Below are 19,682 nucleotides of genomic sequence, written 5' to 3'. Positions count from 1 at the left end.
GGCGAGGAATTAACAAGTTCGTCGCCCAAAGTGACTTTGGGCGACGAACTTGTTAATTCCTCGCCTAAAGTCACTTTGGGCGACGAATTTATTTTCGTCGCCCAAAGTCGTTGACTTTAGGGCACCGTTTTATCCCGCCATAATTTCAGACTTTGGGCGACGCACTGTTCGTCGCTTAAAGCTATATTTCGTCGCCCAAAGTTGAATTTTTTTATGAACCATAGTCGTTCATACGTTCGAGCTCCAATACCAAACTTCTAGATCTCCAATTGACCTAATATTTTAGAGGAATGATCTTTGAGTGACAAACTAATAAATGAACGGTTCAGATCGTTAAAAACACAATCGACATATAAAGTTCTACATATAAATCAGTGATTTTTGCATTTGAAGACTAAAATTATATCAACTCTTTCGTTAAAACCTTGTAGCTTCAATAATTGTGAAATAATTGTGAAGACCACAACGTGATTATCACAATCAGAGCCATTCTTCATATATGTTCACACTCAAAGATCAACCCTGGAAAAAATCGGCTCAATCGGAGTTCATCTACCCGTTCGATTATTATTATAAGAATCAAGATCGTTCTTACATCCTAAATGCTAAACCTAACTTCTACATCTCCAATTGAGTTAATTTTTTGCATGGATGATCTTTGAGTGAGGCACTAAGGAATGATCGGTTCGGATCGTTAAAAACACAATACAAAAGTGATCTTCTACATACAAATACACTTAAAAAGTATAATTATATTAACTTTTGGGTAGAAATTTTGGTGATTCAACAATTTGTGAAGACTACAATGTGATTTTAACGATCGGAACCGTTCATTCTATTCGTTTATACTGGAAGATCATCCCTGCAAAAAATCGGCTAAATCGGAATTCATCTCATACTTCGATTCGTATTACAAAATTTACAATCGTTCATAAGTTCAACCACCGTTACCTAACTTCTACATCTCCGATTGAGCTAATTTTTTGCATAGATGATCCTTAAGTGAGGCACTAAGGAATGATCGGTTCGGATCGTTAAAAACACAATACAAAAGTGATCTTCTACATACAAATACACTTAAAGAGTATAATTATATTAACTTTTGGGTAGAAATTTTGGTGATTCAACAATTTGTGAAGACTACAATGTGATTTTAACGATCGGAACCGTTCATTCTATTCGTTTATACTGGAAGATCATCCCTGCAAAAAATCGGCTAAATCGGAATTCATCTCATACTTCGATTCGTATTACAAAATTTACAATCGTTCATAAGTTCAACCACCGTTACCTAACTTCTACATCTCTGATTGAGCTAATTTTTTGCATAGATGATCCTTAAGTGAGGCACTAAGGAATGATCGGTTCGGATCGTTAAAAACACAATACAAAAGTGATCTTCTACATACAAATACACTTGAAGAGTATAATTATATTAACTTTTGGGTAGAAATTTTGGTGATTCAACAATTTGTGAAGACTACAATGTGATTTTAACGATCGGAACCGTTCATTCTATTCGTTTATACTGGAAGATCATCCCTGCAAAAAATCGGCTAAATCGGAATTCATCTTATACTTCGATTCGTATTAGAAAATTTACAATCGTTCATAAGTTCAACCACCGTTACCTAACTTCTACATCTCCGATTGAGCTAATTTTTTGCATGGATGATCCTTAAGTGGGGAATTAAAAAATGAATGGTTATGATCTTTGGAAATACAATCGTATAGTATGCTATTACATATATAAAATTGTAAACAAAAAAATATTCTTACTTTGGGCGAGGAACTACAAATTTCGTCGCCCAAAGTGATCTTGGCGAGGAACCTAAAATTTCGTCGCCCAAACTAACTTTGGGCGACGAATTGTGAGATTCCTCGCCCAAACCATTATTACAAAACAGGATGATCCTTTGGGTGACGAACATATTCCTCGCCCAAACTATGTATGGGCGACGAACATAATTTCGTCACCCAAAGTGTCTTTGGGCGACGAAATGTATATTCCTCGCCCAAACATAGTTTGGGCGAGGAAATTTTTTGTCACCCAAAGTAAGTTTGGGCGACAAATTTTCGTGTTCCTCGCCCAAAGGCACTTTGGGCGACGAACATATATATTCCTCGCCCAATGTATTTCCCAATTAAGTGTTTGTTGTTAATGTTTAGGCGACGAAATGGGTTCGTCGCCCAAAGTTACCTTGGGCGAGGAACTTGTGGTTCGTCGCCCAAAGTAACTTTGGGCGACGAACATGTTCGTCGCCCAAACCTTTATGATTTTGAGCGACAAATTTTCTTGTTCGTCGCCCTAAATTTCTTTGGGCGACGAATATATGTTCGTCGCCCAAAGTTTGGTCGCCCAAATATATTTTTCTTGTAGTGATAGGAGACTGGTTATAGTGTGAACACCACACTGTATGCAATCCATATTTAGTAGCTCAAAATCTGTACTATAGAGATGAAAAAGGTAAACTCATTAAATGTGGTGTCTGTACGTAGCATTTCCCCACATACAGACCATGATCGATCATCAAGCTAGTAAACAAAAGGCCTCCAACAATCACTTATTAGAGCTTAATTAATTAGCCATCCCATGATATATGTACTTTTGCATATACTGTTTATATGGGGTCAAAGGAAGCTAGCCCAACTGTACAAGTACACACTAGTACATGTACAGCATGCGCGATGCCAAGTACTTAATTAATTAAATGCCTCCTTTTAATTAAAATCCAGAAGAATTCAATTCTCTCTCTCTCTCTCTCTCTCTCTCTCTCTCTCTCTGCCCTAGCTAGCAGTGTAGAAATCCAATAAAGATGATATTTTATACAGCTGTAGTTATTTTGGCATGTCAATTAGCAGAGCATGCAGAGAAGTAGTGTATAGTACTACTGTACTGTATTTTGTAGCTGAGCTTAGCTAATATATAGCTAGCTAGGGTGTGCCTGCTGCGTGGTGAAGCTTGCACAGTTTCATTGTCGCAACAAATTAAAATCCGTACTGATAGAGTGTGTAAGTAAATATATAAGCCATAGATCCACTGGTTTCCATGCCTGTGAGTCTGTGACACCTCTAGGCATATATGTTGCAGAGAAGACATGAAGGTAAATTAATTAATATCCATTTCTTGTTTGCTTATGCACCCCCACTGCCACGTGTACTATTCACTTATACCCTTAAAATGGTATACATTTCTAGCCTCTTCTTGCCTTCATTTCCAGGTTCCATAGCTACCCACTACTCCTACCATATATGCATCAAACACCCAAAATATCATATAAACACCTCTTTCTTTCTTATTATATGATCTCTTAATTTCTTTTCCTACCTTATGTTTTTTTTTTTTTCTCTTTTAATTTTTCCAGTTTTCTGAAATCGTTGATTTCAAAAAATTAGTACATGCAATTGTTGAGAAAAACTATAAAATCAGAATCATACAAAACACGCAATATTTACATTAGTTTGTCTAATTTGCTACATAAATTCAAATATAAAAAGTTTGGATAATATTTTATATTTGTGACACTATTAAACCATTTTAGTTTAGTTTTCATATAACATAAGAGAATAGTCATAACTATTGCAGCCCATGACTCGAATGATGTTGTGAAATTGTGTCCCTAATATGTAATGACCCACGCCCCCCAGACACCAAGCTGAAGATACAGTAAATATTTTGACGAGTTATTTATACTTACATTCCTGAAGTTTATTGTCTTTTCATATACATTTTTTGGGGTTTCAAAAATTATACAATCATTTCATGAAGTTTTAAAAATGTTTCACATAATTACCTACAGTGAGACGAAAAATGATGAGAATGTATGCAAAAAAGCATGCTAAGGGGTGTAATGGCCTGATAAGATTACTCAATATGTAAAGTTCAACCTCAATACAAATATTTTCTTTTTTGTTTGTTTATTATTTTCTTTTGCAGGGGTTATGTGTAACAATTTTGAAATTTCAGAGGGTATATATGTAATTTTTAAAATCTTAAGAAGTGTATGTGAAAAGACGATAAATCTCATAAAATGAAATTGTAAATAACTCATATTTTGACAGTGCATGCTCTTTTCAAATTGTGTCCCTAGCTAATGACCCACGTCCCTTCAATAGTTCAAACAGTCACTTAATTCGATTTGTTGGCCAGCCATTATACCTTTGCCTCCACAGTCCAAGATTATTGTATTGTAGATATACACATGGGCTACCATTGTTCCTCCTCTTGCTGGCTAAAATTCAAACTCGACCAAATTCCCTGCCCAACATCCAAAGAGGTTTGCATGTGGGGTTTGGAGGATTAATGCTTTCCTTGTCTGTCCCTTCACAAAACATTCATAGCAAAAAGGCCAACCAATCCCCATAAATACATTACAACACCTTTTCCCAATTAACGTTTCAAAATCCTACAGATTTTGACTCACAACAAAACATGTGCCAACCTCCATCAAAAGATGACTTGATGAGGTTAGTTTTGATTTGGCTTGTTTCTCACCACTTTGGACTCCTACAAGAACAAGACTGTCAAGACCCATATGGACCATTCATCAAAGGAAGCAAAATACCCATCACTCACATGCACCACCAAGTCTCATGTCAGTTAAGGACATTGAAATTGTGTCTACAGAACAGAAAAACAAAAATGCAGTGTACTTGCTGATATTAGATTGATTTACTTTTAGATTTTGGGACCCAATTATGGGCACATCTGCTCAAAGTTTCTTGAACAGTAATTGTACATAGAATGATAGAAGTCAAAAAATAATTATAATTCATTGGTATGGCACCACAAACTTTTGAAACAGAAAGACTTGATTGGTCCCAAGAAATTACAAAAGCAAAATTCCCCGGAGAGGCACCATCATTTATAATTTTCTGTATCAATAAATCATTTGTATACTTATTTTGAAAGCCAGTAGATAATAAGAAACAAGGTACAAGCTGCAATGACTGCAGACAGAATAAGTGTGTCTCTTGATCGCCGCCTTCTAATCGAACCTGCAAAAAGTGAATAGAAAATGAATATAAAGTCGCATCAGAAAATGAAAACAAAAATCAATATAGATTGATCGTTTCATAAAGTACCAAGTAGGCCACGGATAATAGGGAACTTGTCACTGAGAACCTTCACTTTCCCTTGAACATCTCCAAACATCGCTCTTTGAGAGCCCAAGACTGCCCTTGTTGTTTGAGCCTGACTAATCACCTCATCTATCTGCACAGATATGAACATATGGATCAAAGAAGATTTTACTATGACTTAAAATAAACTAAATTTCCCAAAATCAACTTTTAAATGGGGCATAATCTGTGTCCAATATTTACCAAATTGAAATATTTAAATCAGAGTGCAATGAACCAGCACATTATGGAGTGCTGCAAGTATTTTGAGCTGTGTGGCTTTGATGCAAGTATCACACCAAACCTGGGGAAGCTTAAAGCATATTTTTACAGAACTTGGTGCATATATATCATCTTTGCATTTTTTCTTACAAGGGAATCAAGGGATACGGCCTGGGCTCAAACCCAGGATCAATCCTGGGAAGTAAAGTGGAATAACCATAGGGACCATTGCAATTTTCTATATTGATCCATAGCATGGATGTGTGTGTGTGTGTGTGTGTGTGAGAGAGAGAGAGAGAGAGAGAGAGAGAGAGAGAGAGAGAGAGCTTGCATTTCAATGCATCTATTCACATATAATTATGGCCAACACATGAATAATTACATGTGTATAGTTTTACCCTTTCTTTATTCAAACAGTTTTACCTCTATAATAAATGTATGACCTAACACGAGTTATATTAAAACCAAACTTCCACCTCCTTAAGTGTATTAAGAGGACCTACAGCAGTTGATAACTAGTCAGAATATCATAATTCCTAAAACGAAATTAGTTGGATGAGAAAGTTCATCTAATTGACTACTGAACCATGGGGTCTGTTTTTCTTGTGGCCTGAAACCATGTGGTCTAATATGTAATACTTCATTCAAGTTATTACAGAACTAATCCAGTAAATGGCTACAATCACAGATGCCTCCTCTTTGTAAGCTTCAAAGCATCTAACAGTGATTGTTCTCTACGACTTCGAATCTTTGATATACAATTATTTGGAAGTGGAAACCAATTGAGCATATAAAGAGCTGGAAAAAGGTTAGGGAAAGTTCTATTTTGCTTTATATGTACGTGAAACAATCAATTCCAAAGTTCTAAAAGGTGCAACCCTAGCACACACAACTCCAATCATGAAAGGGAAAAAAATCAACATAAATCAAATCCTAAAGCTGCAAGCCCCAGAACTCCAATCATGAACTAACTTTAGTAAAATGCAGGGAGGTGGGCAACTACGTACAAATATAGGGAACATAAAAAATAAAATAAAAAAGGCACAAGAAGATATTCCACATAGTTCAAATATATTCTACTCCTAATCCCATATATATTCCACACCAAATAAGAAGGTACTGCTTAAAAAACAACAAATCACTCACAATACAGAACCACCCACCCAAAAGTGCAAAACACTTTGCCACCTATGTCAGAATCACTCAGCTCAGACCAAATAAAACTAAAATTAGGTGTTGAAGGATTGTTGAACTACCTTACTAGTACATAAATCATATGCTGAGCCACAGCCAGTGAAGCTGTTTACTATTCCAACTACTGGGGCCAAATTGCTCCACCTAGTCCCATATCCACTACCTGAGGAATTGATCTTCCTTCATATGATTTATCCATCTTTTCTTTTTATATTTTGAAAAGTCATGATTTAACCATCTTAAACACATTTTCTCATCATTCTAAACCTGTACTACCTTTCACTCCTAACTGGTGAACTTGTTTTATTAGTGACTTTTGTACTGCCCCTCAAACACTTCAACATCCACATTTGTTACTTTAAATTAAAGTAGAATTTGTGTGAAGCTGTAAAGTCTCTTGTGTACTAAGGACCTAAAAATGCAACCAGTCTTCAGAATGGTTTGGGAGGACTTATGGGATGGAAGAGAGTTAACCCCCATTGTGTAGCCCATAGACCTGAATAAGCCTCCAATGAACCCAAATATAAAAAAAGAAAGAAAGAAAGAAAATGTTCCGTGAAAAATGCAAAATGAGAAATTTCTGGTCCATCACCTGACATGTGATGATAACCCAATAGCACTAAAACTTACATGAGATACACTTCCATGGATGGCAGCTCTCTCCCGTAGTATCTGCATTCTTGGTGACATACTCCCAGATGCCTGCATGAAGACAGGTAAAACAAGCCTGGTTTTAGAAAGAAGAGCATACAAAATTCAAGACACAAGAAGAACAAGAAAAACAATTATAATGAATTATGTAATTACATGGTAATTCAGAGTGTGAACCATGCTCACCTTGTACTCACTGATATCATCCCTGACTGAAGTCAGAAGCTCCGCATGTTCCTTCATGGAATTTATGTTCCCCTTGATTCGTCTAAACTCCTAAAGAGACATGCACCATTTGCACAATGAAAAAAATTTCAATCATCATTTATTTTTTAAAGTGGAAAACGCTTATTACAGTGGTCAATAGATTAAAGTGTACATAGTAAGCATTCTTGGAAAATCTTAACAGTAAAATGCAACAGCCTATTCTAAGAAAAACCATTAGAACCTGACCTGATAATATACATATAGTTAAGAAAGCAAAACAAAACACATAAGATAGCTCGTATTCTGCTATAAATAAAAAATGTTATATACGCTTCTTAAACAACTCAGCATCTTTTACAAGTAGTGGGAGACAGAAAGCTGCTTTGAGTTGCATCTTAGTCATGGGGGGAGAGGGGAGGGGGCACGATTCTCTTGAGCATCAAATCTTCATTACTGTGCTTTCTAGACCACAAGATTATTGTCCCACAATGGTAGCAAAAATGACTTCATACATTAATGCCACATGCCCTAGAAAAAGGAATCCAATTGTGATGAGAAAATCCAGAAAAAGCAGGTTATTCAATCCTCAACTCCTCATCAAGACTGCCAATTTATCAAACCTAGTTTAGCTTAAAGTTAAACTTAAGAGTTAATACTCAATCAAAGCCCAACCCTCAAGAACATTACCTTTGAGCCAGAATTCCATATATATGACATCATTATGCTTGTATATCTAGCATCAGTTCACCGCAAACCCCTCCCCCACCCTTTCCAAACCCCATAAATCAGATGGGTTAGTGGTCTGATGTGTACAATGAGAATTTCACTCATAGTTGCAAATGGAGCCAGCTCAACTCACAGACTACTTACCCAGTCCAAAAATAAGATTTGCTTTAGATGTCTATAATTGGGTCTGGGTGAAGCTTAAGACTAGATTTCACACCTATGATAATATTTAGGACAAGCCTAAGATACCTGTGGCTGTACCAAAAACATGGATTGAGAAGGGATGCTTTAATGAAGCACCTTGCTCCAATTAAAATGATATTGGTAGAGGAGTTACACTATCCATGTCAAATCAGATTCAGGATGGAAACTCCAACCCATCTCTGCATCAAGTAGCATATCAATCCACCAGTTCACAGGTTATATTATTTTTCTTTTTTAATAATCAAATATGAAGCTCCTGTAAGGTTGGGGACCATAGATGATATCATTTTAGAATATGGTGATAGTTAACACTAGTCTTTTCAGTTTTCTGATCTTCTGTGCTTAAGGAGTTGAGTGAGTTTGGAACTTTGGACATATATACTTATTCCCATCTTGATCAAATTCGTGTAGTATAATATAACAATTGTAAACTATGTATGAACTATGTAAATCTGACTATAAGATGCAACAGAAGAAAAAAAGTACAATGAAATGGTAGAAATTCAAAAATTAAAAGAAAGGTAAACCTGGGTAAACTCATGAAGTATGTCTCTATGCCTTGCTAGCTTCTGAGTCACAGAAGTAGCTGGTGTTGCAGATGCAGCACAACGACTCATTGCATCATTTATATCCAATAGCTTCTCAAGCAAAGATTGGATTTCCATTTCCATGGACTTCCATGACCTGCTTGAAGCAACAGGTGGTGACCCAGATTCCACATAACCTGATTTCAAAAAGGATATTATCATAAAGGTAGACAGCCTGATCAATCTATTAAGCATTTAATGTTGAATTAGTCCTGTGGTAATAAGTAGGAGTTTCAACAAAAAACATTTAAAGATAGTGCCATATTATTTAGTAGAAGCTAAAAATTACAACATTGGAAGGCAACTCTAAGCGAAGAGGGTGTCTTGGTTTTGGCATCTGCCTGTATCATGCAGCAGTTACTTTCACATCATGCAATAACCAGGAAATTCAATTCTTTACTCGAGTATTAGTTTATTTACTTTTTCACAACCAGAATATTAGAGAGAGAGAGAGAGAGAATCTTTGAGAAAGATCTTATTTAACAAAACAGAAATTGTGAGCTCAGTAACAGAAATTAACACAATGCCAGAGATGGAAACTGCAACCTACATAAAAGGTTAACAATTCTTCGTATCAACCAACTAATACAATGCCTCTTACATATTAAAAAGAAAATAGATAACTATTTCTATTTGGTATTAAAAACCCCATTTGTCATATGATTAATTTATCGTCAACAACTATACTAAGAAACAGCATTAGCAACAAAAATACAACGCAATTTTAATTCTCAGAGTAAACAAAATCAAACAAATAAATGTGAAACTTCAAATAAAATCACAAAATCGTCTCAAAAGAATACAAATAGCAAAAGAGTTGAAACTAATCCTACATGAAAAATGGTCACCAAAAACCTCACCCTCTAAAATAATAAAATCTATAACAAAAGATCTCAGCTTGATGAAAAAGGAAACTAAATATCTTTCACTCTATCACTAAACCTCAAAATTAAGGAATTGATCACACTATTTTATCTCTTCTGCACAATAGCAAATAAAATTCATACAGTTTCCTCCCTTTCCTCCAAAATTTAGCAACTGGGTCACCCCCAATTTCTCCTCCTAGCACAATAAACAAGATTCACATCAACTCCACCTCTTCCTCATAAATTTTCATATGGAACCACAATTCACCAAACCTATCACAACCCACCAATCCTAGACCTACAACTTCCATAACTAGAATGCAATGCACAAAACACATTATCAAAGAAACCCAAAACATAGAATTAAGCAATTAAGCACTTTCATTGAAAAAACTAATAATTGTACTTGGAAAAAATTAAGGAAAAAAAATGAACCTCCTTGTGTGAACCTAGCACCGAGCTTAGCATACGAAGAGAGCTTCACATCAAGATCTCCCTCGATCTTCCGAGCCTCTCTCCTCAGCTCCTCCCACCCGGACTCCTGCAACTCCAGATTCGAATCCGTCATTTGGATCTCTCTCAATTTCGGATCCCTGGACCCGACCCTTTTAGCCTTTTTCTCTTCTGTGAGTGTTTCTGGATCCAACTGTGGGTATTGTTGCTTCAGTTATTTACAGTTAAAAACATTTTTTCAGATTTTGAGTTTAAATTCTCAGCGTGGGCTTTGTTCTTCTTCACTCTGCTTTGCAATTCTCCTTCTTTTTCTTACCAGAGAGATGAAGGGTCAGGATCGGATCCGGGTCGTCTATGTTGTCGACTCAGCAGTGGGCCCCACTACAGTGATGATATGGGGTCCGCGGTCTATGGATTGGGGAAACGTGGTAGTTGGTCAACGGTTGGTTTTGGTACCAACGTTAATGGGCTGAACGTTGGGCTAGTTTAACCATGGGCTGATTCGTAGTTTCTCTTGGGCCTCAAAATGAATTGGGCTTGAGAAGTGAAGTTCAAGGAGAGTTTGGGTTTGGTACGAGTACCACTCAGCCCAAACCAACATGCTGGATGACCTTCTTCCTTAGACCATAAAAAAGAACTCAATTTTTTCCTTTTTCATGTCTCATGTTATGATAAAGTAATATTCTTCTGTCAGATGATCTGATTATTTATATTATCTATATTGTCAAATTATCAATCATGAATATTGAGGATCTCAAATCATATCTAAATATGTGATTCTACTTAAGCAAGGGTAAGGACACTAAGAAAATGAATTAGGAATAAAATAGGTTAAAAATTCGATTCTCTCTGGTATTACTAAAAAAATTAATGATTATTTGATCTAGTTTTAGCAGTTAGTCTCCTCTTTATCGAGAATAGGTCACGAGTTTAAATCTTATGAATACCAATTATTGATAACCAAAAAACATATTAAAAACTATTCATGTGAAACGGGTATGTAATAGACTAGTAATATATGCATTTTCTTAAGTTATGTTCAGATTTGGGGTTGGAGGGCTTCTAGTATGAGTTGGTGGGCCAACTTAATTTTTCTAGTATAAATTACACGATAGAAACATGTCAAGACAAAAATTTCTCGGCCTAAGCAACTTCCTAGGACTTGTTTTTTTTTTTTTTTTCCTTTTCTTTGACTAGGACAAAAAAAGTACAACTCCAAGATTGAAATTGTACCTTTGTCCAATTTAGTGGAATTATCTAGGCCTAGTGGCTCATTCACAAAGAGCAATTCAATGTATTGGAGTTTGTGATTAAGCAAATATCATTACGCATTACATCAATCTATATATCAAAGCTAGGATAAGATCATGTGGAGTTGAAAAGTCTATATCTTGACAAAACGTACACCAGGGACTAATGAGTCTTCTAGAGAGAGCTTGACAATAATCAAATCTCTGAAGGCCAAAAAGCCAAAACTAGCTCGTTCATTGAATTCAATCGTACGCTATGGAATAAAATAATAGCATCATATATGTGCCAAAACAGACTTGGATTAAAGAATTGTCTTAGTATATATATATATATAGTCTCTCTAATCTCAAAATATGATACATATATGCAGAAGAGCACGTAGGCTTTAGGAACTTTCCCACGAGATCTTTGCATGATTAAATTTAAAGGGAGACAGCAGGTCAGCAGCTGTTGTCTATCATATCGAGAGAAATGTCTTTTCTTTGTATTTCATCTCTTCTTTCGTTTATTTCGTAAGTAACTAGTATCTTGATCGGAACTGTTTATTTTTAAAATTTATTTTTGTAAAAAAAAATTAATTAAATTAAAAATTATTTAGTTATTTAATAGTTATTAAATAAATAAATTATTTTTATAACAATTAGTTTATTATTTATTTATTTTATATCAGTTAACTGATTAAATGGTTTTCAATTTATTAATTTATTTGCAATAATAAATTTTAAAACATTAAAAATAAATAAATAATTTTGATCATAACACTACATTGTAAAATAAAATAACAAGAAACATAAAATAAAAGACAATTAGCATTCCCTAATATCAATATATGTTACACAAAATCATAGAAAAAGATACGTCAAGTGAATTTGTTAACGGGTTAAGAGAGTCTTGTATGGGCATGCCCCATCCAAGATTTAGTCCTTGTTAACTACACCAAAAAACGACAAGTGAACTTTTGAGATCCATGATTTCTTTATATATTAATAAGATAGGCAACCTGCAAAATTGCAAATTGTATAATTTTGCATTCAACTTAGACTAAGATTTATCTGCTATATACAAAATTAGTTGTCTAACTTGTCTTGTCTAGCTCATACACACTAGAGTGACTAGACACAGAAAATTGGTGCAGCAGTTTGTCCTTCATAGAATTATTGGTGCAGCAGTTTGTCCTTCATAGAATTAATTACTATAAATAAATGATATTGTAAGTAATAGGAAACATAGGGCCGGCCATGGCAGGCCTCAAAAGTACTGTCCGTACAAACATCGACAACAAAACAGACTCCATATAACAACCTATTATTCTATTATAAGAAAGAGTGACAAAGTGAAAAAGTGGCAAGTGCTTTCGTTGTTAAGAACAAGAAGCATTCGTATCTTGATACATGTATTAAACCTATTCGGAGTTATTAGAGCGGATCCATTTTTGGGGAATATAATTCGAAGTAATAACAAGAATATATCATATTCCTTTTGTTTTTTTTTTTTTAATTCCAGTTATTTCTCTTCATAAACAAATTACTTTAAAGTCTTTAAGAAAAAAAAAAAAAAAAAAAGTAGTAGGATGTGATCCATCGATCCACCGATTTGGAGGTCTATAGGTCTCAAGCCACCCATGGTGGTCTGGTGAGGGGTTAGAAAAAGAAAAAAAGAAGAAAAGAGAGAAAGGGAGGGAATCAGAAAGAGAAAGAGAGGAAGGTCGCCGAAGACACTGTCGGTGGATGTAGGGTGGGTTGGTTAGCTGGGTCGGGTGGAGGTGGAGGTGGAGGTGGGGATGGGTGGGTGTTGAGTTTTTGACTCTCATTAAGGGTAAAAAAGGAAAATTGTAAAACAATTTGAAGAGGGTAGTCAAGAAAGTAGTTTTTTTTTTTTCTCTGAAGTCAATAAAGTAATTTAAATAGGGTTTTTTTTAACATTTTACCCACCTGAACTTTGGGTTCAATTTTACTTCACCACCTAAAAAAAAAAGTGTCAATTTACCACTTGAATTAAAAATTTGTTACAATATACCACCTCTAGCTAATTTTGTTTAAACTTTTGGTAAAAATAAGAGTATTTTAGTCTTTTTCAAGTTTCTTTTGTTTTAAAAATTGGTTTTTTTTACACTTTACCTGTTTTGACACAATAAAAAACTGACTTGAAAAAACCAAAACACCTTTATTTTTTACAAAAATTTAGGCAAAATGAGCCAGAGGTGATACATTGCAACAAATTTTTAATTTAGGTGATAAATTGACACAATTTTTTTGTAGATAGTGAAGTGAGATTGAGCTCAAAATTTAGGTAAGTAAAGTGTAATAAAGCCTTTAGATAGATCTGAATAAAAGCACTTCAATAAGAGTATCTACATTCATTAATTTCCTAAACCTTCCTCCAAATTTAAATTTGAAAAAAAATGATATAAAACAGAACTCCAACCATTCCCTAAAATCTCCCCAAATTTGAGATTTCCTTAAAATTTTCTCCAAATCAATTTAAATGGATGGGGCTCCTGATCAAACTTTCCATAAACCTCCAATAGTCAAATTTTAGACTAGATTCTCAAAAAATATATATATATAGAGGAAAAATTTCAACTTTAGCATTAAAGAGTCTTTCTCCAAATCTAACTTATTCTCAAATTGAAGAAAAAATATAGAAAAATGACTGGAGATGCTCCTATAGTTTTGCCACTGATGATCATAAGATATTACATACTGAAATTTGATCATCTAATTATGCTCCTATAGTTTTGTCTTGTCCCGATTAGTTTTTTGACATATATCTTTTTTTTTTTTTTTTTTTTTTTTTGAGGAAGGATCAAACTTAAGTGCAGAGTGGGCAATTTTACAACCGTTCCAATTGGACTACCCAACAACTACATATATCAAATTGGTTTGTCATAGACAAATTGTAATATTTCTTTTTGGCTTATTCGTGCAAATCAATACCTCTTGAAAGTATCTTTCATTCTCACTTTGCCCCTTTAAATTTTAATCTTTTCACTTTGTCCTCCAAACTTTACAAACTCTATATTTCGTTAAGTCTGTCAACTGCTCCGTTAAAAAATCCGACGTGTTGCTAACGTGGATAAGCAACACGTTAGTTTTTTTTTACGGAATCATTGACGAACTTGACGGAATATGACTTATTAAAAGAGTTTGTAAAATTCGGGGGACAAAATGAGAATGAAAATTAATTTTAAAGGACATTTGTGCTAATAAACCTTTCTTTTTTGACAAAAAAGGATAATGTTTTTGATCGATCAAAAAACGTCCCAAACAGAAAACAGTGCAAAAAAGTAAGAATGATCGATAGGCTTTCAAATTGTATAATCTTTTACATTCAATAATTTCAATTCCATCTGCTAACAAATTGTCTTCTCCAATCTCTATCATACATATTAGACATAGATAGAGAACAATAGCGACAACAAAACAATTGCGTCTGCAGTTAGAACCCTACTTTGTCTTTCATACAATTAACAACTTAATTAATATTATGACGAGGTAATACGTACCAAACCGGCCGGGCGTGCACCCTGCATGGCAGGCGCAAAATATAAATATTGTAGGTACAAACCCATAATAAAGACACCAAAACAAATCGATAGGGACACCCTATTAAACAAATTTAGTTTTACGGTATATATTACTCGAGTTTATTTTATATATAGAAAAAATTTAAGTAAATTACTCTAAAATCTATTTTATCGTCTTTAATGATAAACAAATTCATCTAAAAGTTAGAATGATAAATAGATTTATTTTGTACAAATAAAGCCTACATTATGTTTTGTTTCATATTTTTTGCGCCGAGCAGTCAGTGATTGTTTTTTTTAATGGGCAAATTGCCACTGTCACACAGTGACCATCATTGCCATTGTCTGACAGTGTCAATTTATAAGGTATTTGTGCAATATAAATAACTACTGTCATACAGTAATAATGATTGTCACTGTCAGACAGTGACATTTTCGAGTGAAACTGTCTAGCGCTCGGCTCATTAAAGTAGATCGGTTTGTCACTGTGTTTTTTTAGGTAGGCCAGCCGATCAAGATATTTTTCATTTTAGACTTTAGAAAAAAAAAACCTAAAAAATTTATCTTTCACAGTTGTATATAAAGGTTATATAAGGTTTTTTTACCCAAAAAAAAAAGGTTATATTAGGTTTTACTCTTATATACACGTTATATACATGTTCAAGTTTATTTTAAAAAATTTCCCAAAAATAAATTAAAGTTGACAATAACTTGGAACTAAATTCCTCTAGAAGGCAGGTTAGCTGACCCAGCTTAAAGACGAAACCAAAATTTAAAACCCAAAGTCATGACCCATGCAGATTCTATGTAAATATTTTATTTTTTCAATTTTTTTATTCAGTAATGTTACACTTATCATATTTTTGTACCATAATTTCATATTATTTTACATGGCATTCATATATTGAACACTAAAAATTAAAAAATAAAATCTAAAAAAGAAAAAGGAAATACTCTTCCAGTAAAATAATGACACATCAGGTAAAATACAAATATGAGAGAAAAAATGTGGGATAACTAACATTATTGTTTTTTATTTCCTTTTAGAAAGGGACGGGTGGAAGGGGCATATCTACTCAGCTGGGGACCTTTCGCCCTTTCGGTTTCGGGTGGGTTTTTCTATTTTCTAACGGCCCGGCCCACCGCTCCATCAAAGCCACCCACCCTTTCAGGCGTCTTGTTTCTAACAAGTGGCAAGGCGGGGCCCGCCCTCTTCTGAAGAAGTCAAATCAGTAAACGTGATGGCGGGTCTCGTTGAATTTGAGAAGGCAAAGCAGCACACGTTGTATACGATAAGGTACACTTACGTACGGTACGTTCTGACAAGGTCAGCTTCGTGCTTTGCGTCGTACGTCTAGACTACTTCCAACGACATATTTCGCAATACAGTGAAAAAATGTTTTTGGAAATTGGGATTACCTTACGAAAGAATTCTATAAAATGAGTTACCATTATAATAAGTTAATATTTTATTTTTCTTCAATGTAATTAAAAATTCTTCTTTTTTATTTGTTAAACTGTATTTTTTTGTTCTTTATCTTAAATCTTAAAACACATTAGGTCATTGTACGTTTAATTTTCTTTTTCTTTTATAAATGTTTTTAATTTCCTCCATATAATGTCATTATAATTTTATGACAATTCTAAATTTTATCAGTTAATTCCATAAAATTTACATTTTAATTCGAGCAATTGGTCTACACCAATTATTATAGACACCAAAATTTTTGAATCAAAACTTGTGTTTTTTTAGAGTAGAAAGAAGTTATGTTAAAACTATTTATTTGTTCATAAATGAAGTCCTTTAAATTTTATTTTTCAGCACTATTGGAAATTTTAAATTTGAATTCTAAATAATGTGATAATATTTGATACACCTATATTTGGTTCTACTTTGAGCTCATTTATTTACCACAAATAGAATACTGAAACATACACTGCCACATCATTTTGTGTCTATATTTGAAATACCAATTCAAAATCCTTAGCATTACTCTTATTTATTTTGACAACAAATCATTTATCGCATCATTTGGTTACTAAAATACGAGAAAAGTTTTAATATCAATTGTTATTTAATACATTAACTACTTGTACCAAAGAACAGATTTACTACTACATCATGTCTTCAGACTTCAATTAATGTGAGAAAACTCTCTAGCTCTACAATTTGATAGGAATTTGTTGTTTTCCCCTCTTAAGTGGTCCAAATTAAGGGTTGTAGTAGTTCTGTTTATTAATATAATATGTGACTTTTTTATAAGAAAAAAAAATCTCTTTATAATAAGTGTGCATAATTTGTATGTTGTTGTATTATAATTGGTAAAATTTTCATATAATAAGTGTATATATTCATTATTTTTATTTTATTACACAACCCGGTAGGAATCCTATTGAGAGAGATAACTTTACAATTATAAACAACGGTGATATGTAAATTTTTCACCATTGAGAGATTTTTTTTTTTTTGGCCATGCACCAAAGAGATTTATTTAAGTATGTGGTTGCATTGATGTTGCTGAATTTATTGGTGGGTGAATTTATTGGTAGAAAATGAAAACACCTGATGGACCATAATGGTGGGATACAGCATAATAAATTGAGGAGGAGCCCTCAGTCGACCTCTACCCCAAGGTACTCTAAACTCTAACAAAGACTCAGACAGTAAGACTAGCTTTAGGTCTTTGTCCTTTTCCTAGAGGGTACCATTTTCCCGAGGTGCACTACGTGTCCAATCCAACACTTCTCGATACCAACGTGTTCAATTGGGAGTTGGGATTTTGTTCTTATCTAAATTGAACGCTGTATACAGACCCTTGCTTACGTTTTTGGTAATATACTAATATTAGGTTATGACCCTTCCCTAGGTTGACTCGTATACACAGGTATATATAAACAAATATGTAATCTAGGTATAGTTAGCAAATGAGCGATGCTAAGCAAATTCTCATTAGCGCATCATTAGGGAGAGTTGCAAATAAGCAAGTTAAATGTGTACTTTACTAATCTATATGCCATTTTGTTATCCTTAACTATGTTTTATTACTCAAATAAATTCAATATGTTTGTTTTCAAAGCCTATATGTAGACAAAATAAAGGGTCGATGAGTTTAACTAATTAAATATTGGGGTGAGCTTCAAATACAACTTACTTTTTCATTGGCAAAATACAAATGTCGGTGCCTTGGTTCAAATTGCTACATAATATTAATGTTGCTACTTCCCTTGAATGAGGTTGTATCCCACGTGGCTTCTCAAAATAACTTTTAACATGTTGTTTGCTACTTTCGTTGCAGGTGCTCTAGCTTACTAATACTAATGATTATTATTTGACATTATAAACTTATACAAATTTGTATATCATAGCAGTGTTTCATTGTTTTATATGTTGATAATAAACAAAATATAAGCTAATTAATTTATACCAAGTATAATATAAACACATGTACATCATTTAAAATTTGATAAACAAATTTATGATCCTTAAAATTATTCTTAACTAATTTGATTATATGACAATTAATGTATTCTTGTTACGTTAATTAATAAATCAATTGTCACATCATATAGTCAATTAATATATTTTTAAATGACAAGTAAATTTCATCCTTTACATTGCTTGACTTTCAATTCGAACCTATATATATACCTCAAATCAAAAGGCCAAAAAAAGAGTAATTTTTAAAATCTTAAAAATTGTTGTCTCTCTAACATTACTCATGATTCTTAGTTAATATGTTACATAGTCTCAATCTAGATCCTCTCCTTGTTGAACTATTTTTGGTTTTTAATACAAGCAATTCATTAAAAATTCAAAAAAATATAAAGTAAGCGATTTTAAAGTCTATTTTACACCCAATGTTTAAAAAGTCCACTTAATAGTTAATGATAAATAAACACTTATTTTAAAAAAAGAATGCACTCAAATTGATCAACAAAGAAATGAGGCACTAAATGCACATGAGACGTTGTACAATGCTATTCGATGATAACTTTTCAACGATGAATATGACAAGAGTTGATGTGACTCCATAAGGATAATTTTTTTAATTTTATAAATTTTTGTCATATTATGTAAAAAAATGACGTACTATAATTATCATGCTTATGCTTTTTTATAATTATTGTTGCACAATAAATATAGCAATTGCTCAACATTGCCCACATTGTAAAACACGAAAAAAAATTGCAGCGGGCGCTAGTCTATTTGCCTAGCTCGTTTTTCCATTAGTATAGGTTGAATTATCACCGATTTTTTGAAATTTGATTGAATTATCATTGTATATTTCATTTTGAGGTTTAAAAAAATAAACCAAAAAAATATCATTCTATTCTAAACAAAATGATAACCCTTAATAAATCATTAGGATTTCAAATTCAAAATAATTACTCAAGACAAACACAAGATTCCACGGCGTTGTATGAAAAAATGAAAACAAAAAAGATTCCATGTAAGACATGGCATTCACCAAGTGTGGAACCGTCCTTTTTACACGCACATATTCTAATCACAATCTCCGTGCAGCTTTCGCCGCATCCTCTTCTCATAATCTCATCTTGACCCTTCTTTAGTCTGACTTCTGACTTCCTTCTCATCTATTTAAAAACGACTCTGTCTTCCTACATTCGCGTACCGACCGTTTCCAAACACACCTCCACCACTTGCTCTCCTCT

General features: G+C 33.6%; 1 protein-coding gene across 1 annotated transcript; it reads right to left on the bottom strand.

Annotated features, from left to right (window-relative positions):
- Positions 1-4,750: 4,750 nt before the first annotated feature.
- On the bottom strand, positions 4,751-10,519 carry GOS12 (golgi snare 12). Its single transcript, XM_086236792.1, has 6 exons — positions 10,214-10,519; positions 8,853-9,049; positions 7,375-7,464; positions 7,168-7,239; positions 5,086-5,215; positions 4,751-4,998 (listed from the first exon to the last, which is right to left on the bottom strand). Exons 1-6 carry the CDS (start codon positions 10,344-10,346, stop codon positions 4,901-4,903), a joined length of 720 nt encoding a protein of 239 aa, XP_086092918.1. The 5' UTR covers positions 10,347-10,519; the 3' UTR covers positions 4,751-4,900.
- Between the last annotated feature and the right edge of the window lie 9,163 nt (positions 10,520-19,682).

This window comes from Dryas octopetala, chromosome 3 (genome assembly GCF_963921425.1).
Source record: "Dryas octopetala chromosome 3, drDryOcto1.1, whole genome shotgun sequence".
In the NCBI taxonomy this organism is placed as follows: Eukaryota; Viridiplantae; Streptophyta; class Magnoliopsida; order Rosales; family Rosaceae; genus Dryas; species Dryas octopetala.
Note: the sequence above shows the minus strand (reverse complement) of the source record. Positions and strands in the feature narration are given on the sequence as shown.

Coding starts and splice junctions, on each gene's coding strand:
- GOS12 (XM_086236792.1), bottom strand. CDS start 10,346: ATGACGGATTCGAATCTGGAGTTGCAGGAGTCCGGGTGGGAGGAGCTG. Junction 9,050..10,213: donor TGCTAGGTTCACACAAGGAG/GTTCATTTTTTT, acceptor TTTTGAAATCAG/GTTATGTGGAATCTGGGTCA. Junction 5,216..7,167: donor TCCATGGAAGTGTATCTCAT/GTAAGTTTTAGT, acceptor ATATCTGTGCAG/ATAGATGAGGTGATTAGTCA.